This window comes from Tyto alba, unplaced genomic scaffold (genome assembly GCF_018691265.1).
Source record: "Tyto alba isolate M040663 unplaced genomic scaffold, T.alba_DEE_v4.0 Super-Scaffold_15, whole genome shotgun sequence".
Classification (NCBI taxonomy): Eukaryota; Metazoa; Chordata; class Aves; order Strigiformes; family Tytonidae; genus Tyto; species Tyto alba.
The window spans coordinates 4,325,862-4,352,595 of record NW_024881277.1 but is presented as its reverse complement, the minus strand read 5'-3'; the positions used below and the strand labels follow the sequence as shown (position 1 = coordinate 4,352,595).

At 55.3% G+C, this 26,734-nt stretch overlaps 2 protein-coding genes across 2 annotated transcripts; one reads left to right on the top strand and one right to left on the bottom strand.

Moving 5' to 3' along the window:
- The first annotated feature begins 945 nt into the window (after positions 1 to 945).
- LOC122153007 (antigen WC1.1-like) lies at positions 946 to 5,912 on the top strand. Its single transcript, XM_042789137.1, is given in 8 exon segments — positions 946 to 1,009; positions 2,340 to 2,510; positions 2,513 to 2,653; positions 3,004 to 3,287; positions 3,290 to 3,341; positions 3,918 to 4,061; positions 4,064 to 4,228; positions 5,743 to 5,912. Coding segments are annotated over 8 exon segments (1,191 nt in total).
- Positions 5,913 to 21,908: 15,996 nt separating this feature from the next.
- On the bottom strand, positions 21,909 to 22,460 carry LOC122153006 (olfactory receptor 14J1-like; the record flags this gene model as incomplete). The annotated part of the gene is made up of 1 exon (XM_042789135.1): positions 21,909 to 22,460. A coding segment is annotated over one exon (552 nt), but the record flags the coding sequence as incomplete, so codon positions are not given.
- Between the last annotated feature and the right edge of the window lie 4,274 nt (positions 22,461 to 26,734).

Below are 26,734 nucleotides of genomic sequence, written 5' to 3'. Positions count from 1 at the left end.
TTTTCGGTTGTCCCCCTTAGCAGACACAGGACCATTGGCTGATGTGTTTGTGCCACCAGCACCCCCTGAGAGCAGCTGGGGATCGTAGATTTTTTTTGCCTGTGGCCACCTTGGAGATCAGCTGGCATGTAGTCAGGGTATTGCCAGAGGCTGTGGGAACTCTCAGGGTCATTGGTTGGTCCAGAATCTGTCCGGCTGCTCTAAGGGCACCGGTCCTCCTGAGGACGTATAGTGATCCATGATGAGGCCTTTGGACAGCGGTTGTGACTCACACTTTGGTCCCAACGGTGCCAACGTGGTTTGCAGACTCTGCTGTGGGTCTGCAATAGACACACCCCCCTGAGTGCTGTGATGATGGAGAATGTGTGTAACTTGACATGGTGCCTTTGTGACACCATCACTCCTTAAATAGCTTCTTCTGAGATGTGCAGTGAGCATTTTGGTCACAGTTTGTGGAGGTGGTTGGGATGTGGGCATGGGAATGCCACCAAGATCTGGGAACTCCCAGTTGATTTATTTCCAGGATTTTTCCGTCTGGTGGAAGGGAAGAACCGCTGCTCAGGACGTGTGGAGATCCATGACGGGACCTGTGGAAAAGTGTCTGTGATTCCCACTTTGGTCCCAAGGCTGCTGACGTGCTCTGCAGGGAGTTGCAGTGCGGCGCAGCCCTGCCTGTCGCTGGAGGAAGTCACGTTGGAGAAGGGGTGGGTCCCATGTGGGATGGAGAGCTGCGGTGTGTGGGGAATGAATCCCTCCTCGCCTCCTGCCCCAGGGGTCCCCCCGGGACCAGCCCTGCACCCACGCAAACAGCGCTGTGTGAACTGCACAGGTAAGGACTCAGGGTGGGCTGTTGAACACCGGGGTGTGGTAGGGGTTGGGGAACAGAGCAGGGACCGTGCTGGGCCGGGTGTGAGGACAGGAGGGGTTGATGGGTTTGTTTGCAGCATGACAATACTGCAGAAGGAGAACAAAGACATGTGTCCCTCTGGCCCTCCACCAGCTACTGAGGGTACAGGAGCACCAATCCACTCTCTTTTCTCCGCCTCTGTCCCCAGAGTACACAGGGATCAGACTGGTGAACGGCAGCACAGTGTGTGCGGGAGGGTGGAGGTCCAGGTGCTGGGGACCTGGGGGACCCTCTGTGCCTCCCTGGGACTCTCGGATGCCCACGTTCTCTGTCATCAACTCAACTGCGGGTTTGCTGAGTCCATTCCTGGAGGAGAACATTTTGGGAGAGAGACTGGCCCTGTCTGGGAGACTCATTCCACTGTGACGGGACTGAAGCTCTCCTGCAACAGTGCCCAGTGACCACCTGGGGCCTCGCCGTGCTCCCAAGGGAACGCTGCTGCTGTCATTTGCTCAGGTGAGTGCTGGAAAAATGCTGCATGAACTCCATTTGTCACTTGTGTGCAACATAGCCACTAAAAGCAGGGGTTCCATGGCCGTATCAGGCTGAATTTCTCCTTGGGGAAACCCTGGCTTCCCCAGGAACCGTCTGGAGGGCTTTCCCTGCTCAGACTGACCGCTCGACTTTGGGAGAGCTGAGGACTGAACGGAGGCAGGCATCTGCCCCCAGGGCAGTGGCTTAGGCCCCAGCACCACCGCCAGGCCCGGCTCCTCTGTCCTCGTACTGTGCAGCGAGCCCAGGACAGGGCTGCAGGGCTCTGCTCCATCCCTCTGGCTGCAGCCGACCGCATCCCGTCCCCACAGAGAGCCCTGCAGAGCCTCATCCCCCACCCAGGCAGGAGCTGGTGCCCCCAGCAGCAGCTGACCTGGCTGTGAGCTGCAGAGAGGGCCCAGGCTTTGCCCTCTTCTCGTCAGCACAAGGCTCCACCTTGTCCCGTTTGGTTGAAAATCCCCCCTCGCCCTGCTCCCTGCAGGGTGCCATGCTCCCGGTGCCGCCGATGGCCGTGGCATCTCTGCTCTCCCCAGGCCCAGCCGGCTTTGGATCCCTGCGGCTGGTGGGCGGAGGGAGCCGGTGCGACGGACGAGTGGAGATCTTCCAGGATGGGGTGGGGCAGAGTCCTGGATGAGCAGTGGGACGTGCAGGAGGCCAGCGTGGTGTGCCGGCAGCTGCGTGCGGAGAGGCAGGGACAGCCTACAACCCCCCAAAGCCTGAGCGAGGGACGGGCCCCGTGGGGCTGCGAGGGGTCCGGTGTGCAGGGCACGAGGCCAAGCTGACCCTCTGCAACACCTCCCTGCCCAGCAGTGCGCTGGCGGCAGGGCTTGCGGAGGACGTGGGAGTCATTTGCTGGGGTGAGTGGCACTGCCCAGGCGCCCAGGTGACGGTCTGCGCAGGGGCAGGCCCTGACAGCGACTGGGGTTTCCACCCGCTGCAGGGAGCCGGCGGGTCCGGCTGGTGAACGGGGCCGGGCGCTGTGCGGGGAGAGTGGAGATCTACTCCCAGGGCATCTGGGGGACTGTCTGCGACGACGGCTGGGACCTGTCTGATGCCGCCGTCGTTTGCCACCAGCTGGGCTGCGGAGAGGCAGTGGAGGCAGCCGGCTCCGCTCGTTCGGGGAAGGCTCCGGGCAGATCTGGCTGGATGGTGTGAACTGCTCCGGGGCCGAAGCTGCTCTCTGGGACTGCCCGGCTGGGCCCTGGGGGCAGCACGACTGCGGGCACAAAGAGGATGCGGGAGTCATCTGCTCAGGTCTGTGCCACCTCAGGAGCTGTGGTGGGAGCCTGGTCCCGGGGAGGGCAGGACGCGGGGAGAGCCGGCCATGGCCAAGGCTGCCCCTGGCTGCCTCTGAGCTCCTGCCCAGGCCCACCCATGCACGGACACCCTCAGTCCCACGGGGGGTCCCTGGGGAGCTCAGCTGTCCCCAGGGTTCGCGGGAAGGGCAGGGTGGCTGTAAATCCGGGACTTCTCTCTGCCCCTGGGTGCAAGGGGGATGTGGTGGCCTTGCCCCTGCCCGGCTGAGGGCCTGGGGGGTGCAGAGGTGTCCTGGCTCCCACAGCCCCAGATCAGCCTGTTCCCGCTTTGGGGCCTTTTCTTCCCAGAGTTCGTGGCCCTGAGGCTGGAGAACAGCGACGGCTGCTCCGGGCGCCTGCAGGTTTTCTACAACGGGACATGGGGGAGCATTTGCTCTAACTCCATCACTGACAACACGGTGACACTGGCGTGCAAGGAGCTGGGCTGCGGGGACGGAGGATCCCTGGAAACACGCCTGCCCTCTGGCAGGGTGTCTGGCCCTGCCTGGCTGGATCGCGTGCAGTGTGGGGAGACAAACAGCTCTTTCTGGCAGTGTCCCTCCACACCCTGGAACCACAGTCATGTGAATACCTGGAAGAGGAGATCCACATCACCTGCAATGGTAACTCTGAGGCACCCAGCACCAGTGTCACCCCAGCTCCTGCTCCCCACGGGGCATGGCCAAACACAGAGAAAGAGCTTGGAGAGGCTTTTACTTTCCATGCCAGACCCTTGTGCTGCCAGTGGCACAAACTGACCGCGGCCACACATCCAGCAGCAGTTGCCACCAGGTTGCCAGCAGTGCCTGGGGAAGCAGAGGCATCTCCAGGTGAGGTCTCAGAAGAGACCCGACAGGCTTCAGAAGAGCCTCCCCTCCATAGACAAGCTACTGCTGCTCTGTGAGCCAGGGACCTTCTGGGGCTGAGCAATCAGGGTCCCCCCACAGTCCTGCACGTGTCCCATGGATGACTGGGGTTCAGTTGCTGCCGTGCCCCAGATGGTGCAGGGAGGCCCGAGCAGAGCTCAGCCCCCTCTCTTCTGCATGATCCCCCAAACCAGCCCCTTCACCACAGTGTTTCCTTCTTCAGGGGGACAGCCAGAAATGCCCCACCCGCTGGCCCGTGCCCCAACTCCACGAGCTGCACAGGTAGGGAGCTCCCCTCTGTGTCTGGCAGGGCTCTGCCTGCTCTCCCGGTGCCATGGGAGGTCTTACCTTCTCCAGCCAGGGAGAAGATTCGTGCCGTGGGAGGCAAGGACGGGTGCTCGGGCAGAGTGGAGGTCTGGCACCGTGGCTCCTGGGGGACGGTGTGCGACGACTCGTGGGACATGCAGGATGCCGAGGTGGCGTGCAGGCAGCTGGGCTGTGGCCCGTGTCTGCCCTGCATGAGGCTGCATTTGGGATGGGGACGGGCCCCATCTGGCTGGAGCAGGTGGAGTGCCGGGGGACGGAGCCATCCCTGCAGGACTGCTGGGCCCGGCCCGGGGACAGCGGGGCTTGCCGGCACAAGGAAGATGCTGCCGTGCGCTGCTCAGGTGAGTGGCAGGGCTGGGAGCCCTTGCTCGGGTATTGGCAGGGAGCTAGGGAAGGCCTTTTGTCCACGTCCTGGCATGGACCCCGACCTCCCGAGAGAAAGAACGTTCCTGTGGAGTGCAGGAGCCCGGTGCCAGGCAGGGAGCAGCCTCGGTGTAACTGGCCGTGCTCTGGCCACTGCCCGTGGGGCCCTGCAGCCCCAGGGCTATCCCCTGGGCTGCCTCTGCCATCCTGCCTGCCTCCCAGAGCAGAGGTGCTGGGCTCTGCCCGGCCTCCCTTTCTGGCACTACAGGAGGGGCAATTTGGGTTGGATGTGTCAGGGACATCTAGACACACACACACACACACACACACACACACACGGTGTGTTGGGGGAGGTTTCCTGATACCCACACACCCAGTGTCTAAGCCCAGCTCTCCTTTTCCTCCTCTGCAGCTACACCCAGGACGACAACACCCCCACCCCGAGCAGGTAACTTGTCCTCCCCCAGGCTGGATACCCCCGGGGCCAGGCTGTGACCCACAGCTGGATGGAAGGGGCTCCTAGCTGGGGTGTGAAACTGCCTGGAGGAGATACTGGAGTGGTGGCAGGGGGTGGGAGAGCTGTAATTTACCCAGGAGGGTGGAAGCTTCCCTGTCACTCACCCCTGGGTGCTGCCCCTTCGAAGTTGTCTCCCATGCAGATCCCACCCAGCCATCAGAGCAGCAGCGGGAGAGTCTCAGTGCCCGTCATCATGTGCATCATCCTGGGGACCCTTGTCTGCCTGCTCCTGGCCCTCCTGGCTGGACAAGTGCTGAGCGCCAGGGCTGGACGCAGAGGTGGGTCCTTGCCCAGAGGTGCTGGGGGAGATACCTCCTGGCAGGGCTGTGGGGTGCTGCGGGGGTGTCAGCAAGGGGCACAGGCAGAGCGGGAGGGTGAGACTGTGTGCTGCTACCTGCCTCGTGCTTCCCCGTTGTGCCTGGCTGTGGGGCACCAGCACAAGGGGTGGAGAGAGCCCTGAGGTGGGGGCAGTTAGCCATGGGTGAGGAGAGAAATGGCAGAGAGGGGATGGCCAAGGCTGGCAGTGCTCTCGGTAGTGCTGGAGGGGGCTCTGGGGCAAGAGAGGTGCTAGGAGGAGTGTGGGGCAGCAGGGTCCATCACCGTGGTGTCAGGCCCCCAGGCTGTCCCCCTGCCCAGCCCTGCCCACCCCCTGGTGGGACAGGGGCAGGTAGGGGCAAGCTCCAGGTGGAGAGGAAATGTGGGAACATATCCAGGGTGAGACAAGGGGGACATGGCACACAGGCCAGAGGGGCATGAGCGCTGTCTCCAAAGGGATGATGTGAGGGTGATGCTGCCCCAGATAATCTTCACACCAATGCTGCCCTCACTGGGGATGTGGCAGCTGTGCCTGGACAGTGCAGTGGGGCTGTGCTGTTGGACCAGTCCTGAGGTGGCACATGGAACCGTTTTGGGGGAGCACAGTGGGGTCCCTTTGCCCCTCTGCCTGTCCCTGTGCCAGCCCTGCCTCTGTCCCAGGCTCCAGCAGAGCCCAGGAGCCCTTCCCCGAGGCTGTGTACGAGGAGATCGGGTACAGCCCAGCGTGGGAGAAACGGGCCAAGTTTGATCGCTCAGGTGGGTGTGGGTCTTCCCTGGAGGCACATCCGCAGGACCCTTTCCTCTGGCCCCAACCGAGAGCTGACCCCTGAAGCCCCCAGCCTGTGGTCCCTGTGGCTGGGGCTGTGGGAGCTGTGGGGAGAGCATCCAGGTCCTGATCCCAGGAGAGAAGCTTTCTCCCAGTCAGCTTTGACTGTCCCAGCTGGACAGCCCCTCTCTTCCTGCCCCTGCACCCCATGAGACACCCGAGGAGCGAGGGAAGGGGCTGTCCTGGGCCAGCTCTGGAAGCTCCTTTGAGACAGGGTTTGTCCCGGGGGAGCAGGGTGAATTCCCAGCCTCCTCCCCACAAGCCCCAGCTCTGTGGGTCCCCCTTCCCCAGCAGCGCTGACCGTGAACCACGTCAGTGGGGCTTGCTCCATAACACCCGCTGTGCATCTCTCCAGGCTCCTATTCAGAGGAGTCCCTGACCCAGCTGCAGCCCCACCCTGGGGTCAGTGAGGAGGAGAAAGGTCTGGGATCAGCACCAGGTAACGGAGGCAGGAAGGGGTTGATCTCCCTGCAGACATGGGGTGGACAGAGGTGTCCCTGAGTGTCACCATCGGAGAAGGGGAGACATGGGCATCTCTTGTGGTTCTGCCAAGCCCAGTGTCTGCGCTCTGTGTCCCTGCACATCCTCCCATCCTCTGCTCTGCAGGACGGATCTTCTCACTGTCACCAACTCCCCTCTCCTTTCAGACGTCCTTGTCCTGCCCGGAGGTGACCCAGCAGATGGCTACGATGATGCCAGGGAGGTTCCTGATGCGGGGGAGGATGATGTGCCTGGGCAGGGAGAGTGGGAAATGCCCAGGATGCCAGAGGAGGGAGCAGGGCCCAGGGCTGCACCTGGAGGTGAGAGGGAAAGAGAGCGCCTGTTCCTAGGGTGCCATCCCTGGTGCCCCTCAAGTCACTACCCTACTGACACCCAAACCTGCAGGGAAGGGAAACCTGGCATGGGAGTTTTCCTTGAAAGGCCCGGGGGTGGGAGAAGGAGCTGAATGTGGTGAGGAGCAGGGAGGGTGGTGGTGTACAGACCCCATGGGTGAACTGAAACGTCCGACCTTGCTGCTTGCAGGGGGCAGCCTGCGCTCCTGGAGAAGTGCCGACGTCCCTGGAGCTGAAGGAGACACCTCGTCCCTGTCCCCGGGAGCATGGGCTATGATGATGCTGAAGAGGTGCCTGTGGCACTTCCCTGTGAGGACGCAAAGGCTGTGACACCCGAGCTTGGTGCACAGCAGTCCCTGAGCCCCAGGCCAGGAGAGCCCATCCCTGCTGCACAGCTGGGTGCAGCCGGGAGGGAGGAGAGGTCTGTGCAGCTGGGAGAGCCGCGAGCACCAGGGGACTGTCTCCCTTGAGCCATGGGCAGCAGAAACTGCTGGGAGTTTCCTCCGTTTTTATTCCCATTTTTATGCTGTGCATTCTTATATTTGCTTATTAAAAGCCTCTGGGGGCTTTGACCCAGAGCTGATGCTTCCCTACCAGGTGTCAGGGCATCTCCCTGAGGCTGGTCAGGGGGAGCAGAGAACAGAGACACCATGGCAAGGAAGGGACACGTCTCAGGGACAGCAGGCTCAGGGTCAGCCTGTGGGGCTGCGTGAGGCCATGGTCCCTGGGGAATAATCTTGGTGAGAGACATCCATCCTGCTGCCCACAGGCAGTTTCTAATCAAAGTGACTCTCTGATAGGTCCCATGATGCACCCCAGTGGGAGCACCCATTTTCCCCCCAAGGGTTCCAGCTGCTCTTTCCCCAGGCCCTGCCTGGGCCACACTGATCCCACCATGCAGAGGCCACGACAGAGCTGCCATGTCAGGGTGAGCCCTGGGCTTTTGTCTCACAGAAGCGAGCACTAAGGTGACCGCAGGTCCCTGAAAACCCCAGCCAGCCCCAGGTGGGATCATGGCCCGCGGATTACTTCCCACAATGCTTGGGAGGCAGCTCTGCTCCCCACTGCCGTGGGACAGGGTGCAGAGCCACCTCCTGGGAAACACGTGGCTGGGATTCTCTCTCCTCATGCTCTGCCAGGACCCCAGTCTCCATGGGCTGTTCCTCCTGCCTTGCAGACCCAGAGCAGCCCTGGGAAACCCTCCTCCTGCTCCCCTGCAGCTCCCACCCCTGCCCCCCTGCTGCCTTGCCAGGTGTCAGTTTGGGTTGTGTGCGGGGCAGTACTTGTGGGCAGGTACGTGAGGGCTGGGAGCACCGAGGATGAGGGCACCGTTCCCTCAGCGCTGTTAGAGGGCCAGGGGGTTGGAGAAAGCTTCCCCACAAGACGCGTGCGGCAGCCAAAAGCGTGTCCAGCCCCTGGCCTGGAGAAGGACCCATCTGGGAGGATGCTCATGTGGGCACATTTCCATGGCAGTGGAGATTTTGTGTCCCTCCACTAAAACAGGTGCTGCTGGGAGCTGAGCCAGGGTCCCTCTCTCCTCAGCTGGGGTTTCACCTGCCCCAGCACCCACGGCACAGAAACTTGTGCAGAAGCCAGGCTGGGAGAAGAGTTTGGCACCTGGGCAGGACCTGGCGCCCAAACTGCCCAACTGCCCTCCCTGTTCCCGCTGGTGGGTCTCCGCACTCCACCGGCTCTTCACCAATGGGCTTCTCTGCTGCAGGCTGGAAGGTGTGTTGGGTGTGTGGCAGGATTGCCTGTGGGGAGTAGCTGCAGCTCCATAGTGCTGCAAACAGCAGGATCTGGCCCTGGAGCAGAAGTGGAGAGGAGGCAGACGTTGCCAACATCTTCTGCTATAGCAGTGTTGCCCCATTCCCTGCTGGGAGCTCCTCCACCCCTGGCTGACCCTGGGGGCACCTGGGGGGAGCCGAGGTTCACACATCCCTCTGCCCCACACCTGAGAGCCTTCCTGCTGGCAGCCCCCATGGGAGAGCAGTGTTCCCAGGGCAAGACCCCCACAATGATGCGTGACATCCATGGGCATTGCAAACACAGCCTGGACAACTCCCACTGGGATAAGCTCCAGCCCTGCATCTCAGAGAAATAAGGTATAAAGGTGAAGTAAAGAAGAGGGGAGTGTTATCTTCTGAACACGGGATGGTGGGGGCCTCTGGACAGTATGGACACTGATCTGCACACTCCAGGTGCCCCAAGTGGGAACTGGGGAGAAGAGCCCAGTGCCTGTCCGGTGTGACTGCCCCACCAGCTCTGCCCTCCCACAGGTGTAATATTTTTCCCATAATCTGGCACCTGGTAGAGGTTTGCCTCTTTCTCCTTGAGGAAATAAGCCCCAGGCGTGGGTGTGCTTGAGGGGGCAGCACCCCTGAGCAGAAAGAACCTGTTTCATGCATTTTGGGACCTAATAGGATGGCCCTCCCAGATGGGTCCCTTCTCTGCATCAAAGCAGGATTGCCACTGTGCCCCAGATCTGTGTCTGCTCCTGCAGCTCCTGATGATCTACCTGAGGGGGGTCGCAGTGAGACCCCAGCCCTCAGCACCGCTGCCCCACACTGGGCAGAGCTCAGATGTGGAAAGCCCATGGGAGAGCAGCCTTATTTCTCTGAGTTTGGGCTCCCTGTTCCCAAGGAGGAGCAGTGCAACAGGGCGAGGTGCCCCCAGGCTCTGATGACATCCCAGGGTGTGTGGTGGGGGCACACAGGGGCAGAAATCCCATAACCCCTCCTCTAGTCACTGGGCCTTGCCCTGCACCACTCCTCCCACCAGCATCCCAGGAGGTGAGGTGGACAGCAGGCTTCCATCTCCCTGGGGCTGCGGGTGTGGGTTGGGCTCAGGGACCTCCCCACTCCTCCAGTGCTGAGGCCTGTCCTGACAGCAAAGCAGTGCCCTGGGACAGCACTGGCTGGGGTCTCCGTGGCAGGGTGCTGAGCACGGGCAGCTGTTAACTCCAAGGCTGAGAGCCTGACCACATGCAGGGGTGGTATCTTCGTGGTAGTAAACATGGGACAATTGTGCTGCTCAGCTGCAAGGAGTGCCTCTCCCTGGGACTGCGGAGACGATGGCCTCCCTGTGGGCAGTGTGCCCTGGTCTGGGAACTGAGGTTGAGGTGAAGGATGTGTGTGAGGAGGGGAGCAGTCTGTGCACCAGTGAGAATGACCATGAGGAGAGAGACAGTCTTTGCAGAGACCCCTGAGTGGAGAGATCCCGATCCCTGTGGAGCAGGGAAGGAGACCCAGCTGGAGAACACCCCAAAGACACACTGAGTGGAGAGTCCTGCCCAGCGGAAGGCTGGGGGCTTGTGGTGCAAGAGGAAGGCTCCTTCTAACCTGTAGATGTGCAGCTACAGCACACGGGCAGTGCTCTGGCAAGAGGGGAAGGAGCGAGGAGGGCCAGGGCAGGATGGACAAAGGCAGACGGGCTCTGCAAGACCCTAAGGGAGAAAAGCATTGCTGAAACCCATGGTTGAACCAGGGACCTTTAGATCTTCAGTCTAACGCTCTCCCAGCTGAGCTACTTCAGCCCTGACCCAGCAGCCCTTGACCCTGTGCCACCCGTGCCAGGCCAGCCTGACACACGTGAGGAGAGCTCCTTGGGGACGTTCCCAGGAAAAAGCTGTGCCCAGTTCAAGCAGAGTGGGCCTGGCCTCTCCCTGCCCCTGTGGCCAGGTGGGCTCCAGTTGCGGGGTGGGTGCCAGCTTACAGTGGGCGTGACAAGATATGTGTTGGGCCTTAAATACAAAGGTGATGGTTGCAAAGTCAAGTGAGCAGGCCAGGCACATGCAGCTGCAAAGGCTGAGGAAGAAAGAAGTGTGGGATTGGTGGCAGACACCTCTCACAGAGAAGTGAAGGGCCAGGGGAGGAAGAGCTCGTGTTGGTGCCATAGGCTTTTGCTTCATTCTTGCCTGAGCCAGAGCGTTTTGTTCAATGTTGGGAGACCATATGTAGGGGGAAAGGAGGCTTGGAAACCTCCAAGGGTCTGGGTTGCAGAGCCTCTCAAGATAACTCTTCCAGTGTGTAGTGACCTCATGGTTATGACCTCATGGTCCTCATCTCCTGCCTGAACGTTCGTTCCATTTTTCCCTTGCCTCTCCTTTTCCCACCATCCACCACAATGAAGAGCCTGGCTCTATTTTCTTAGCTGCCTGACAGGTACTGAAATGCTCCTACAGGTTTCCCAAAGCCTTCTCGTCTCCATACTGGACAGTGTTCCCTCAGCCTTTCCTCAGGTGGGAAGCTCTCCAGCCCCCTGCACGTCTACACATGCCCGACTGTATTGGTGCCTCTTCACTGATCTTGCTCCAGTTGATCAATGTCCTTCCTGTACTGGGGGCAGGAGGCCCCAAACTCAGTGCAGTACTGGGCATGTGGTCTAGCAAGCACTGAATGGAAGGGGAGAATCCCTCCCCCTCATCTCCTGGCCATGCTCCTCTTCAGACAGCCAGGATGCTGTTGGCCTTCTGGGTTGCCAGCCGTCACCGCTGACTCACGTGCAGCTTGTTGTCCACCATGACCCCCAGGGCCTTTCTGCTGAGCTGCACCCCACCCGGGCTGTTGCCCAGGGTTAGGCCAGCCCAGGGAAGGACTTGGTTGAAGATGAGGGGTGTTGAGGGAAAGGATTAGGAGGTAGGTAGGGCTTAGATTTCTGGCATCTGGTGAGGGTTTCAGCTTCAGTGATCAGGGCAGGGCTAAGGATGAGAGCTCACCTTTCAGGGTTAGGTGTTAGGGTATAGGCAAAGGTTTAGGGGGAGCTGCGAAGTGCCAGGCCTGAGGGGCAAGGATGTGGCACTCTGCGTGTATTTGTCCTCAGAGTGACCGGGGGAAAGCCTCAGCTGCTGATGACCAAAGGCATCACCATTCAGATGGGCTGGGAATTAGCACTGAGCCCCTTGGCAGGCACATCCAAGGGGGTGCACGACACAGGATGTCTCTGTCTCCTTTCTTTGTCACCCTGAAGTCACTTGCCTCTGTTCTTCTGCTCTAATCAGCCCCCAGAGAGGCTCACGTCAATCTCCTGAGGGAGCTTCCTCACCCAAACCCCTCAGCACGCCCCACTAAACTCCAAAGACTCTTTATTCCTCCCATAGCTCTCCAGACTCAGTAACTTTCCCCTGGGAGCTTGTTAGAGTGCAGCAACGCTAATTAGTTTATTCTTGCATCTTAATTTCTGTCCAGTTTCAGGAGGGCTTTTAGAACAGGCTGTTTCGAGGATGGGTTTTGCTAAATATAATGATGTTAACAACCACATGATGTAACACAAGTTCATTTCTTTCTCAGTTACACCTCAGAAATGCTTTGAACATTGACAAATGATTTTTCAGTTGACTGTAAATGTTGCCCACAACACCCCAACTTCATTTGCTAGAGGTGGGCATGGGCTAAGGAGGCACAGGAGATAGGCAGGGAGATCACTAGAGGCATGAGGTCGTAACAAGGCTCTGGGATAGAAATTTGGCCAAGAAGGTGGAAAAGTTGATTTAAACTGCCAAACTCTCTCTTTAGCCAACTTGCTAATTGTGCGTATATTTATAATTTCCTATCTATTTGTCTAGCTATTTCTTTTATGGTCATCGCTTGAGGAAGGTAGACCTTAGTGGAGGCTTGGACTTGGCATACAGTTGAGGAGTTTATTGTTGATTTTTTTAAAATTTTGTATCATGTTTTACTTCTCTTTCTTCAAGTAAATAAGATTCCTGTGACTATTCACAGTCAAGTCTCAGGGTAAATCAGGTGGGAATTGGTGCAAAGGAGCTGTAACATTCAGCTGTGAACATCAGTGAGGAAGCTGATGTAGAAGAATGCAAGTCCCAGGCAGCCCCTGAGGGAAATGGTGGGGCTGGGGAGGTGGGGAGGAAAGTTGCCCATACAGTGGGGGACCATGAGGAGACCGCTGTTGCTACATTTCCTGTCCTCCTTAGAAGACCCTCTGAATTGGAGAAAGCTTCTATCACTTCTGTAAAATTAAAAAAGGATTAAAAACCCCTTCAAAATGAAAAAAAAAAAAAATGTACGAAGTTGTCATTAAAATCTTCCACTTTAAGTAGACTCCTGAAGCCTCTCCAATTAGCTGTGAAGCCTGGAAGTCCTGAAATAATTGATGGAAGAGATGTGGCTCCTTTGGGTTTTCTGCACTTTAATGAGACCCGGGGTGTATTTGGTGCTTGAACCTCAGATACTGAGAGGAGCTGAACCAACCTCTGAAGGGGTTACAGTCAGAAGCAAAAGCCAAAGTGTCTTGGAGTGTTAATTGGCCCCTCTGAGGCCCATTACAGACCAGGTGTCTCCATGGATTAGTTAGAGAAGAAAATTGGAGGCTGTGAGTACAGGTAGGCAAAGGCACTGTGCAAGGGGAGCTGATGCTGAGTAAAACTTGATATATTTTATCATGCAAGTCAGCCCCAAGAAGGGGGATCCTGTCCCTCACACTGGCTCAGGGCTCTTCCTGGGGCACTGTGGGGTGGGGTGGGCAATGCTGAGTGGAGGACAGTGGTACCACAGCTCCCAGCCTCCCTGGGGGGCTGCAAGGAAGCCACGAGGCCCCTGTTCCATGCGATTATCATGTCTCCTTTCAGGCCTTGGTAGCAGAGACAACTGCCATAGCCAAGGGGACGAGACCCCCAGGCTGTGGACACCCAACCTACGACATCTCCCTGCCTTCCTGAGATCTCTCCTTCCTCCCTGCCTGTTCCTTGGAACACAAAGCATTGCACTGATCCAGACTCTGGCTGACCTCTGGCACCACAGCACTACTTCAAGGGACATTTCTTTCTCCTCCTGTCCAGTCTCAACCTCCCAAGGTGCACTTTGTGATGCTTTTCCTTTCTCAGGTGGTTTCCCACTACAAAGAAAAGGTCCAAAATCTCTGAAAACACCCAAAACTCCTAATTTCAAGCTACTCTTTTACTCCTGCACGACCTTCCACACCATCAGGACAAGGAAGCCCAGGTCCCTCAGCTACTCCACACACTTCATGTGCTTCATGCTCCTCTAAACCCACCTTTGCAGACATCCTCTGGGCACTCTCCCATTCCTTCCTGCTCCTCAGAATGGAAAGCCCCAAGAATGTTACAGGTGTGGCCACACCAGTGCTGAGTCGAGGGGGATGATAACTCCCCGTGTCTCGATGGTCATGCTACAATGCAGCTCCGTATGCAGGAGCCGGCTCTATTCATGGTGAGTCTTTACCAGCACATATGGCATCACTCACAGTGCCCAGGGCCTTCTCCTCAGACTCACTCCTCTGCTGGTCCAGTCCCACTTTGCCCCTTCTCCTTGTACAACTTGAGGTTCTGCTGGCCAAAGCCCCAAGTATCTCAAGGTCCCTGTGCACTGAAGCTCCAGCACATCAGCATTTAAGGCATGTGTGCAGATGGTTCCTCTGAGAAGACAATAGCTTGAGTGGATGTATGGCAGTGTGGGTAAGAAAAAGAAATGCTCATTTAATGGAAGTGATGACGAAGGTGGAAAGCACCACTGTAACGATGAGGTAGCTCATCCTCAGTCACAATGAACTTCACAGGAAGACAATGAGCAGTGAGGTTGACCTAAATCTATGTGCCTCAGAAGGTCAGTACCACACCTTATTGGGCAACAATAAGGTCAATTTCAGGGATAGGAGTGACAAAAAGCAGCATTTGCTGCTTTCCAAAACTTGCAGCAAACTCCTGCCAGCAGGCAGTGGCACAGATGCAGAAGCCACCCTGACAAGAATGTTGTGCACGCTGAAAATTCTTTTTGGTTGAAGGCAAGTGGTGATGAGGGCTGAGCAGTTTGTCACAACAGGCAGAGCACAGCCTGACATTTCCGATCCTAGTTCATGTGACTGCAAAGAACAAGAGGAAGGAATTTGTTGCTTGCAAACAGCCTGGATATGAGCATGAGCCATGGCCTTTGGTCACAGAGGACAAATGATCCAACCAGCTGGTGTGCATGTCAGATGCAGAGGGCAGTGGGGCCCATAAGAACTTGCCTATTTGACAAAAAGGGTTACAAGGAGCCAGGCTTACTAAGAAAGGCAATCTGCAAAGTCCTGATTTCAGCTGGGACAGAGTTAATTTTCTTCCTAGCAGCTGGTACAGTGCTGTGCTTTGGGTTTAGGATGAGAACAATGTTGAGAACAGACGGATGTTTTAGTTGTTGTTGAGCAGGGCTTATCCTAAGTCGAGGATTGTTCAGTTTCCCATGCTGCCAGTGAGGGGGGGCACAAGAATCTGAGAGGGAGCATGTCCAGGACATCTGACCCAAACTAGCCAGAGTGCTATTTGATACCACAGGACATCAGGACCTGTGTATAAAGAGGAGGGAGGAAGGCAGTGGGTTGGCCGGGAGATGTGGATCACTGCTTGGGGGGACCAGCTGGGCATGGATCAGTGGGTACAGAGCAATTGCACTGGGCACCCCTTGTCTTCTTCTTTGGTTTTATTCCTCTCTCTTTTTTTATCTTCCTTTTCATTACAATTATTGCAATTATTTCTATTATTATCATTAATATTATTATTATTACTACATCTTGTTTCAATTATTAAATTCTTCTTATCTCAAACTATGAGGGTTTTTGTTGTTTTTATTTTTTTTTTTCTGATTCTCCTCCACATCCCACCAGGGGAGATGTGGGGACAGTGAGTGAGTGGCTGCATGGTGCTTAGCTGTCAGCTGGGGGCAAACCACAATATTCCTTTTTGGTGCCCCAAATGTCATCTGATGGTGTGACCACAGCCCTGAGCAGTACAGCTGGGAGTGGCCGTTGGTCCTGACACCAGTCACCACCATGCAGTACAGGACCTGCAGCAGGTGAGTTTGGGGTCTGGATGGTGCCATTTGTTGTCCTGAGACAATGTGAAGACTCTGGTTAAGTCCTATTAAAGAGTAGCCCAAGCACCCCTCAGGTCGTTCTGGATATCCAGAGAAGTGGGGGGTGGGAGCAATGGGCAGGCCTGAAGCCTGTCTTCAAATCTTAGAGGTGTTTCTTTCCCAAGGTGGAGATGGTGTGGGTACAAGGAGAGTGGCCTGATCCTCCCGTGCCAGGCAGAGCATCCAGCCAGGGGTGCAGACGTCTGGAGGAGGCTCAGACCAGAGGTGTCTATAGGAGATGCTCCTGCCAGCACTGAATTTGGGAGATGCTTTGGCAGGACTTCCTAAGGGCTGATACAAAGGAGACAATTCCTGGTGGCGAAAGGCCAGTGCAACCCTTCGTGCCCACCTTCCCTCTCCCCTACAGCCACTGTTCTGGAGGCTGTTGGTCACCTGTGAGTGGCTCTCAGCCAGGCAAGAAGAGCTGCCCGGAGGAGCAGGAAGCCACGTGGAGCAGAAGTTGCCAAAGGCCAGAAGGGCGATGAAGCTGCCCTTGGGTTGGCAGCAGGTGGAGCAGGACCCAGCAACGGCTGGTGGCTAAAAGAAGCATGTCCCCAGAGAAGACTGGTGGCATCCAGAACCTGGGCTGGTGCCCAGCAGATGTTGTAGCCCCACCTCTCAGTGAGATGAAGGAGCTGATGCAGGGGGAAGCACCGCACTTCCCCAAATCCTGCCTCAGCACTGAAAAGGGGACAGTCAAACCCTGTCACTTCTCTGTTCCTCCAGAAATGGGTGCAGCAAGATGAGAGGCTTGATGTGGCCTGTCGTGTCATTCTGGAGCAAATATTTGAGACAGAGCACCAGGAAATTGTAACCATGGGCACGTGAGCTTTTCTACTGAGGGTTGGTGTCACATGGTTGCAGTGACCAGGAGATGGTGGGGTTTAAACTCCCAAGAGAGGTGTGCAGGACAAACCCAGAATCAGAGCCTTGGAGTACAAGGGAGAAATTTTTGGCTTGTTCAGGAAGTTCCTGGGCTGGATTTCTTGGGAAACTGCCCTGTAGAACAAAGGGGCCTTGGACAACTGTTTCATCTTCAAGGACGACCCTGTTGAAATGCAAAAACTATGTGGGCTTTTTATGGATGAAGTTGATCAACCATGGCAGGAGGCCAGCACACTTTCTTTGCAGCCTTGCCACTGCAGTTGCCTGTGCCTGAGCCTGCCCACTTGCTTTCGCTGCAGCCACATTTTCACTGGAATTCCATGGAAATCCCAGAGCTCCTACTCTCAATCTGGCATCCACCCCAAGCCCATACAGCCTGGCCAACCACCGAGGCACCAGCCACCCTGTGCCCCTGTGTGCAGCCCAGGGCATGGCTCACACCCCCCTTTCCTTGTTGGTGCCCCTCCTCCCAGCACCTCTGTGCTGTCCCCAGATGCCAACCTCTTGCCACCAGCCTGTCTGTGGGATGGGGTGGAATTGCACAGAGGAATGAAGGGGATCAGGCTGCCCTGGGGGAGCACAGAGACCTTGTCTGTACATGCAGGGATGGAGCTAGGAAAGGCAGAGCTCAACTGGTGCTCAAACTGGCAAGGGATGCAGAAGGTAGCAAAAGGGGCTTCGGTAACGGTGTTGGCAGCCACAGCAAGGCTAAAAAAAAAAAAAAAGAAAGCGGGCCCAAAACTCAGTGAGGGAGTGGGCCTAGTGACCAAGAACATGTGGAGAGACTTTCAGCAAGCTGGTTGGCCATACATGATTCTGTGGGTCCTCTATGGGGTGAGTTTCAGCCAAGGGTGCTGAGGGTGCTGGCCAAAGTAATTTGTGGCTTCTTTGTCACCCTGGAAAGGCCATGGCAGTCAGGGAGGTTCCTGATGTCTGGGAAAAGGCAAACATGCCACCCGTCTTCATGAAGAGCAAAAAGGAAGATGAGGGAGCTACAGGCTGCTCAGCCTCACGATGAGCAAATCCTCCTGGAAGCCATTTCCAAGCACCTGAAGGACAAGAAGGGGATTTGGAACTTCCAGTAAAAACTGAATAAAGGCAAATTCTGCCTGACCAACGTGAATACCGTTTACAATGAGATGATGGGCCCTTTGGATGAGGAGAGAGGTGGATGCAGCAGCCCTCAGTGAAAAGGGCTGCCTGGGACCCACACAAAGTTGAAGACAAATGCCAGTGTTCATCCTGCCACTGTGCTGGGACAACTCCAGACAAGAGGCCAGGCTGGGGACAGCAGATCTGCAGAAAAGGACCTGGGAGTCTGGGTGCAGAAGTGGGACAGGAAGCAGCAGTGTGCCCTTGGGAAGAGGCAGGCCAACCTCATCCCAGGCAGGATTAACAAAATCACAGCCAGCAGCTTAAGAGAATTGACTCTTCTTCTCTATTCATGGGCCCCAGTAAGGTTGCTGTGTCCAGTGTGGGTCTCCCCAGCACAAGAAAGACCTTGACAGGCTGTGAACAGTCCTGCAGAGGCTGGAAAGATGGTTGGGGCCTGGAGCACATTGTGTACTAGGAGAGGCTATGTGGGCTGTTTGGTTTTGAGGGTTGGGTTTTTTGGAGAAATCCCTCAGAGCCAAACAGCGGAGCAAGGGCTCAGGGGAGATGGTGGGACCTTGGTCAATAGAGATGTTCCAAACTCATGGAGACAAGGCCTGGTGCACTTGATCTAGCACAAGTTGTCTGAGTATGGGCTTGGAGATCAACTTAGGCAGGAGCTATGGCACATCAGGTCTGAGGGTCAGTATGAAGCTGTTTTCTTCTTTGGTCATAATGGTGGTGGAGTTGGGTATCAGAGTTGTGCCTGTATGCACCCCCACTGCACTGAAGGCATTAGAGCCCAATAAATTTTTCCTTTTAAAAGATTTTCCTTCTACCTGTGAGTGCTTGTGCAACCCTCACAGCTTCCATCCAGCAGAAATCACTTCAGGCTGTCATGGTTCCCCTTTGTACCAATAAGAATCCTGGTGTGAGGACATCTTGAAGGGCTCACCCATGCCCCCAGCACAGTGTGAGCTCTTCTGCAGGAGTCATTCCTAGGCTGGCACTCATGCCATGGGCTGAGGACTATCACAGCCCATCTCCAAGGCCAAGCCTTGCCAGGACCGTGCAGGCAGGCCAAGGCGACCAGCTCCAAGCAGAGACACACCCTGTGGGTGCCCACACAGCTCACAGAAGGGCACCCACAGAAACCTCATTGCCCAGCACAGAGGGGCTGTGGCAGTGCCGATGGGTGGCAGTGGGCAGAGCAGGGAGGACCTCCTCAGCTGGGCTGGCCAAGTCCTGCTGCCCCACATGGCCCCACAGCCCCATGGTGCAGGCACTGTGTGGACCAGGGTGGTTGTTCAGGGTGGGGAAATGTCTGCCCAGCACAGACCCCATGGCAGCCGCCCATGGTTCTTCCTCCAGCAGTGGCAGCCTCTCACCACCACTCGACCCTTGGTGAGACCCACGTAGGGTTTTGCAGTCAGCCATGTGTAAGAAACTAAAAGAATTGTTGCCTCAAACAGTCATAAACACAGAAAAATTTGACAGGCTTTGACCATTGTGATCAGTCTAAGGAACGCCACCCAAGGAAACACGGAGTGTATCGAAGGGTGCACGGCTCCACTCCCTCATGGTTGTATTGCCAAATTCCTTAGATAAACCTCAATGAAAGGAAACAAACTGAGTGAAACGATATGTTCAGGTTAAAGGAGTGATAAGAGAGAGAAAGAACCAGCACCAGAAGGACCTAAGCAAAAACTGAGGAAAAAATCAATGGTGTTGGGGTGAGAACAACCACTGACTCAATTGACAAGGGGGTAGGGGCACCCGATCCCCCTTCCACGCACACACAGAACCCACATTCCACCTTTTCCTCACTCTCATCTGGAAATGAGTTGGAGGAGAACCTGCCTCTCCTTGTCTAGTATGAATATCAGCAGAGAAAATGAACTTAAAAGGCAACAGGAAACTTTGCTGGGGGTGCACCTACCACTCAAGATTACCGGACCTGAGACAATGCTGGAACTTGGGGTGGTGATCCACAAACTTCGACTCTCTTTCTCTCTCTCCCTTTTCCTTTTCTTCCTTTCTTTTCTTTCTTACAGGTTTATTAATAAGAGGCCACATTGCTTGCTATCCTTTTCCAAGTTTAAGTTGTTTCTACTGCAAGTAAAACATTTTAACCAGTCATTTGGTGTCATTTCACTTTAATTTAACCCAAGGGGACCACAGAACCTTTATGATTCCCTGCATTCCCAGTCTGGCTCATAACAACCTTGGAAAGGCTCATTGCCAGTATGATATTCTTTTGGCTACCTGGCCTCTGCCTTCAAATGCACGCTATGAGAGAAGCACACCTGTGGAGCACCTCATCTGCACAGTCAGAAGGGGTTCTGTAAGCACCAGCAATGTTGCCCTCGGGAAGAAGGCATTTCTCAACTGCCAGAAGGCACAGAGCACATTTAGGCAATATTAATACACTCAGAAACACACACCTCCGTGGTTCACCTCGATGAACTTCCTTCACCATTCTTTTAAGCAATGAACACAGAGAAATGTTCTTCCTCCTAGGGGTCCTACTAGGAGAGAGTGGAAAAGAAGGACCTTGGCCCTCCATGGTGTTGGAGAAGAGCAGAATGCACCTCATTCAAAAGAGGGAAGCAGCAATATGTTTTATTGAGGTAAAGTACTAAATAGACAGAGTTCCATAAGTGCGATGGAACTGAACAAAGTTTTGACAGGGGCTTGATAAGGTTCAGTAAGATTGATGGTGATGTTCACCCTACTAATTACTGCATGGAGGAAAACCACAAAGGAAAATAGAGTTAGAATTGAGTTAGAATGTTTCACATAGAGACCAGAGATGCAAGGAGAGAGGAGGACACTGCCACTGTGTCACACTCCAAGGGGCCCCCATAACAAATCCTGTCACGTGTAAAGAGGGGTCCAGCCCAGTGAGCCAGACTGGGAGGCCCCCACATCCCAGACCGGCCATGCAGGGTTACTGGGGCCAAGTCTGGGCTTTGAACTGTGCAGGAAGACACAGTCCATGTGGGCTACGAAAATGGAAAACCAGGGCAAAATGCCAACTTGGGAAGGCCATGTGCGTCGGAACAAAGAGGAAAAGACCTAAAGGGGATCCCCAGGAAGAACCACCTGAAGGAGGAGAAACAGACAATGGGCCTGTGAAATGCAAACTGCTTTTTGAGGTGTGACACCAAAAATTCGGGGGGGGGACACGACACATCCAATTCCCCATGCTTGTGAGGGATCTCACAGCTACCTGTAAAACCATTGTGGCGGGCAGGTCAGTGCTACATGTTTTGCCTTGTCCTTCGGGTGACGACCTGATCAAAAAGCTCTGTCTGACTGAGCCAGGGGAGAGGTCAGGAGTGGGCTGGGACTTGGGCACTCACCCCACAGCTCCAACCCTTCTGAAGGGCACAGCACCCCCAGGGAGCATCCCAGAGAGGGACAGCAGCCTCCTCAGTGTTCCCACTATTTGAGCTGGTCCAAAGGGCGTAAGGAAACAGAGGCCAGGCACTCTCTGTCTGTCCTGCATTTATGCTGCAAGTAACCCTCAGCCGTGGCTGCCTTTCTTCCCCTTCTGCCTCCCCACCAGACCTGCTGCCCAGGACAGCAGGAGACCCCCTGCCCTGGGGCTCCTCAGGCAGCTTCCACATTTCTCCAGTCTCCTTTCCCCGTGCCTGCTGCATTTTCACTGGCTCCCACCAAAATGCAGGGTCATGGCTTATGGGTGTCTGGATTTAGTGCTTTACTCTGGGTGATCCTCACCTTTGAGGGGTGTCTCATCTCCTGATTGTCCATTCACTGCCCACCCCAGGGCACACAGAGAGTTTCCATTCTTTCCTGACCCCTCCAGACTCCTTTCCACAGGGAACACTACATGCCATCAGCCCTGCTATACATGTGTCTACCTAAGAGGTAATGGAGAGCTCCTGCAGCATGTACACAACCCCTGGAAACCAGGAATAGTCTTTGAAAGCACCACCTGGTGTCCAATAGATCACACAGTTGCCACAAATTTATCACCCCAAAGCAGGAAGTAAATATTGAGAAAAGACATTTTTAAAAGTCCAATTCCTTGGGTTTATTCGTGGCAGCAGCTTAGTTAGGACAGCCCAGCCTTCAGGCACTGCATGCAGGAGACCCTTTTATTGCTGAGATGCTCTCAGGGAGGCCGGATCTGGTAGAGTGTTCAAGGCATTTGTGAAAGGGTCAGACACAACAGATGAAGCCTCTAGAGAAGTGGAATGAAGCCAAGCAGTTACCTCTTATGACAAGTATAACAAGGGAAAAATAAATCAGAAGTCTGACCTAATCCAAGTTGCAAGTAATCTGCAGAATAGGTGAGGCAGGTTACTGCTGGTGGAACAAGGTGCGTTGGATCAATTCCTTCACCGCATCCTTGAGCTCCCTGTTCTTCATGCTGTATATAAAGGAGTTCAAAACTGGAGGTACCACTGAGTACAGAACAGCCACCACCAGATCCAGAGATGGGGAAGAGATGGCGGGGGGCTTCAGGTAGGCAAAAAATGAAGTGCTGATGAACAGACCGACCACGGCCAGGTGAGGGAGGCATGTGGAGAAGGCTTTGTGCCGTCCCTGCTCAGAGGAGATCCTCAGCACGTCCCTGAAGATCTGCACATAGGACAGCACAATGAAAACAAAACAAGCAAAGGATAAAAATGCAGTAAACACAAGGAGTCCAACTTCCCTGAGATAGCTGGAGTCAGAGCAGGAGAGCTTGAGGATCTGGGGGATTTCACAGAAGAACTGGTCCACCACATTTCCATGGCAGAGTGGTAGGGAAAATGTGTTGGCAGTGTGCAGCAGAGCATTGAGGAATCCACTGCCCCAGGCAGCTGCTGCCATGTGGACACAAGCTCTGCTGCCCAGGAGGGTCCCGTAGTGCAGGGTTGGCAGATGGCAACGTAGCGGTCATAGGCCATGATGGTGAGAAGGGAATATTCTGCTCCAAAGAAAAATACAAAGAGAAAGACCTGGGCAGCACATGCCAAGAAGGAGATGACCCTGGTATGCTGGAGCAAATTGGCCATGAAATTGGGGACAGTGGTGGAGATGGAGCCCAGGTCGAGGAGGGAGAGGTTGAGGAGGAAGAAGTACATGGGGGTGTGGAGGTGGTGGTCGCAGGCGATGGCAGTGATGATGAGGCCGTTGCCCAGGAGGGCAGCCAGGTAGATGCCCAGGAAGAGCCAGAAGTGCAGGAGCTGCAGATCCCGTCTGTCTGCAAATGCCAGGAGGAGGAACTGGGTGATGGAGCTGCTGTTGGACATGGTCTCCCTATGAACCTGGGTGCCTGTACTAGAGGGAAAAGACAGTAATGAGTGAGGACAGACTTCTCTGTGAAAAACCAAAGAAATCCCTGAAATAGTCATGCCCCTTAGACACACTACCCCTCACTTTTTCCTGCTTCTTATGACTTACTCTGGTTTGGGCTGGCTGGGGCTGCTGTGAAGAGCAGGGCCTGTGGGCTCCCAGATGTTTTGGACATGCTCTAGGCCAGGCTCTGCCTGGGAGCAGGGGGCACGTAGGGGCCAGGTCTCACAGACTTTCTCAGGTGAATTCCCTCTGAACATTAAAGGGCTTGACAAAATCTACAGCCCCAATTCCAAGGAAACTTGACTGCATCAAGGAGTTTCAGGCTTTTGTTTCTGTTTTTTCTTTCAGAAAGCTCTTCCCTACCACCCCACCACCCCCACCCCAGCCCCATCTCCTCTGGGGCCTCTTCTGTGAAATCAGAAATGCTCAGCATCTCTGTTGTGCTCAGTCTGAGCAGCCACAAGTCCTGGGAGGAAAAAGGATTTGCTGGGGCTTAGCACAGGGGCAGGCGAGCTGGTCTGTCCGTTTGTCTTGTTCCCGAGTGCCCTGTGTCTGCCCCTTGAAATGGAGGGGGATTGATCTCTTGCGGTACCTGGAGAAGCAATCAGACCCCGCTGAGAGCAGAGGGATCCACTGCAGATCACTAAATATTTCACTCTGTCTCCCAGTACTTTAGCAAAGTCTTACCACCCCACTCCTTGCCAAAGACACAGAGTTCATTTTTCCAACAAATTAACATTTTCCTTCTTGTAGCATCTCAGGGATTCTCCAATGCGTTTTACACACAAATGCTGGGGGAGAGATTTCCAGTCTGCAGAGCGGCTCCCAGCTTGGGAGGACACCCCAAGGAGTCACCAAGTGTCCTCATGGTGGCATCTCCTGAAGTCAGCTCAGTCCCCACCCGCATGGGCTGCACAGCACAGAGCCCCACAGCTTCAAGGAGAGCTGGGACACCGGGTTCCCATGGACACGTCTGCGTGGGAGGACCCACGAGATGCACCGTAATGGCCCAGCTGGGAGAGGCCAGCAGAGAGACAGCCAGGCAATTGGGACAGCCTTCCCCTGTCCCAGCTCTGCCCGCCACCTCCCAGCCGGTGACACCGCAGGGCAGTCACCCTCAGCCCCTGTGCTGCACGGGCACGGGGCAGGAGAGATGCCCTTCACCTCTTCTTGGCGCTCAGGGGGGAGAGGAGGCTGCTGGTGGCCTGGACTCCATGGCTGTGAGGGCAGAGGCTCTGCTGGGTGGGAGAGAGAAGGGGAGAAATGTCAGTGTCACAGAAATCGGGAATGAAAAGTCCTTAATGCTGGGTTTAGCATTAACGAGCAGGCATTACTTTATGTGGCTGGGGACATGAGGGAATCATTCCACCTGACATGTCCACCGTACATTAAAGTAGCCAAAGCTTATATCACTCTCTTACATACATATTCATCAAAATTCCTAAAACTCATTATCATATATACATAGTTATTAGGCATGCAGTTTAGGTCCCCGAGGGGCTTCCATGGGGGTCATTGGTGGTCTCTAGCAGTCTCTGGTGGTGTTTGGAGAGGAGCCCTTCTTGAACATTTCCTACATATTAGAATTGGACTTCATTGGTTTATGTATGCACTTCTTATCTCCAAACTAGATTCAGCTAGTTCATTCTTTTTCAGAGCACCTTAATCTCCAAGGACAAGGGCTTCTCATTAGGAGTCTCCCAATTTACACACAGAGCCTCTCCATTTAGGCATTCCCCACGAGGTGTTTATCACAGTTGCCTAGCTGAAGGACTTCAGTGCAACAGACAACGTGTTACAGGTGTTTGACTGATTGCTTAAGTTCTTATGCTACCCTAAACAATTGGGGTTTTTTTCACCCATTTTCAAACATCAGGGCAAGGGACCTGCACTGCAGGGCATGGCAGGAGGTGCTAGTAGATCCCCTGAAACGGGATTTCTGATAAAAATCTCACTCCCTGCCCACGTCTCTGCTGCCTGGAGCTGTGCCTGCTGGCAGCCTGGTTTCTTGGTTCCCATCTCCTGCACGCACAGACCCCATCCCAGCTGCTGCGTGCTCAGCTCTGCCCTGCCCTGCAGACACCTAATGGGGCAGGGCACTGCCCAGGACCTTCTCTCTGCTTCAAAATTCAGGTAGGAATGGCAGAGAAAAACCTGCCAAGCCTGCTGCTGGTGATGCTGGTGATCTGTAAGCTGTGGGAGATTGCTCTGATGCTCCCAGACTCATTCACCTCTCAGTGAAACAGATCTGCATTGTCAGTACCTTCTCCAAACCAGTGAGAGTCATTCCCATCTCTCACTGCTCACCCAGGCAACCCAGAGTAGAAAACTGAAAGCACAGGCTCCTTCCCTTGCAGCTGAAGCCTCCCTTTTTTCTCTCTTGCAAGTTTCCCCCCAAGAGCTGTCCAGGCTGTCAGCAGGAGCTGTGGGCAGCCCTGACCCACACCTCACCTCCTCAACAGCACAATGACCCTGCCCTACCAGGGGTGATTGTGATGAAGGACAGCCCGGGGTGCCCCTGGCTGCACACCCAGCTTCACGCTCCTGCAGCCGTCCCCAGGAAAAGGGAGATGACATGCCCCGTCCCCCCGACCATTCGGCAGATAATCACTGCTCCAGAGAGCATCAGCCCTGGCATGTGCCAGCTCTAGAAGGACCCTCCCAGAGACTCTACCAGTACCCACCTGCAGCCAGAGACTTACCGTGTTAGGAGCTGTGATGATTTGTCCCCCAGTGAACTCTCAGTATCCTCCCACTCCACACTGTCTTACATCCCTCTCACTTCTCTCCTCTCCCCTTGTCACCCGTGGGCAGTGCCCTCAGCCCTGCCGTGCTCTGCAGAGATGCTGCTCCCGGGCAGAGCTGTCTCTCTCCAGTGCTTCCCGCTTGCCATCAGCTCCTCCTGCCCCTGGAGCCCGGCCCAGCCCAAGGCACCACTCTCTCTACCCCGCTGCTGTCCCTCGCAAGATCCCTGGTGCTCGAGGGCTGACAGCTCCCGAAAGGCAGCGGGGCTACCCCTGGGGAATGTTCTCTGAAGTCAGCTGAAGTAATCACCAATGTACCTCTCCCAACAGTGGAGAGAGACTGATTCCAACATGGTCTGGCCTGATAAAGCTGTCAATGCGTCTGTCTGGAAAATGGAATTTTCCTGTCCGAAACCAAAAAAAGGATGCATAGGGAGGGATAAAGAAGGAATTTGTTTCCCCTGTGCAGGGCAGGAATTTGGTTGAGGCAATGTGGGCATCTCATCCAGAGCTGGAAGCCCTTGGGCTCAAGCAGGACTCAGCTCACCCCATGCACCTCACATCTGACAGGATGGGGCAGCTTCTGGCATCTTCTCACAGAAGTCACCCCTGCATGCCCCTCTCCCTGCTGCTAACAAAAAACCTTGCCATGTAAACCAAATACAGGTGCCTGGTCATCCTTCCTATGATGTGCCCTCAAATACTCCAGGGTGTCTTTAATCTCAGGGTATGACTGCTGCTTGACATATTGAGTGTGTTTTAACCACTGAAAAATGGTTATTGTCGGCCTGGCTTGCACTTCCGACTCTTTAAAATCTTTTTCATTAGGTCTTGTGTACGTGACACAGCCTTTGAGGAAGGGATAACAGAAACGGAGGTGGACGGGATGGAAGAGGACTTACCAGGTGATCAGGGTAGATGCGTGTTACGGTCCTTATCATGTGTCATCAGTGCCAGTAAATGCCTCGTGGAGTTGATGTCATCAGGACTGGGTCATGGTCAGACAAACTGTGCTCCTTTTCACATATACCCCACATGGACATGTTTATCTGACCTAATCTCCAACAATTCCACAAACGAAAATAATTTCCATTTCTT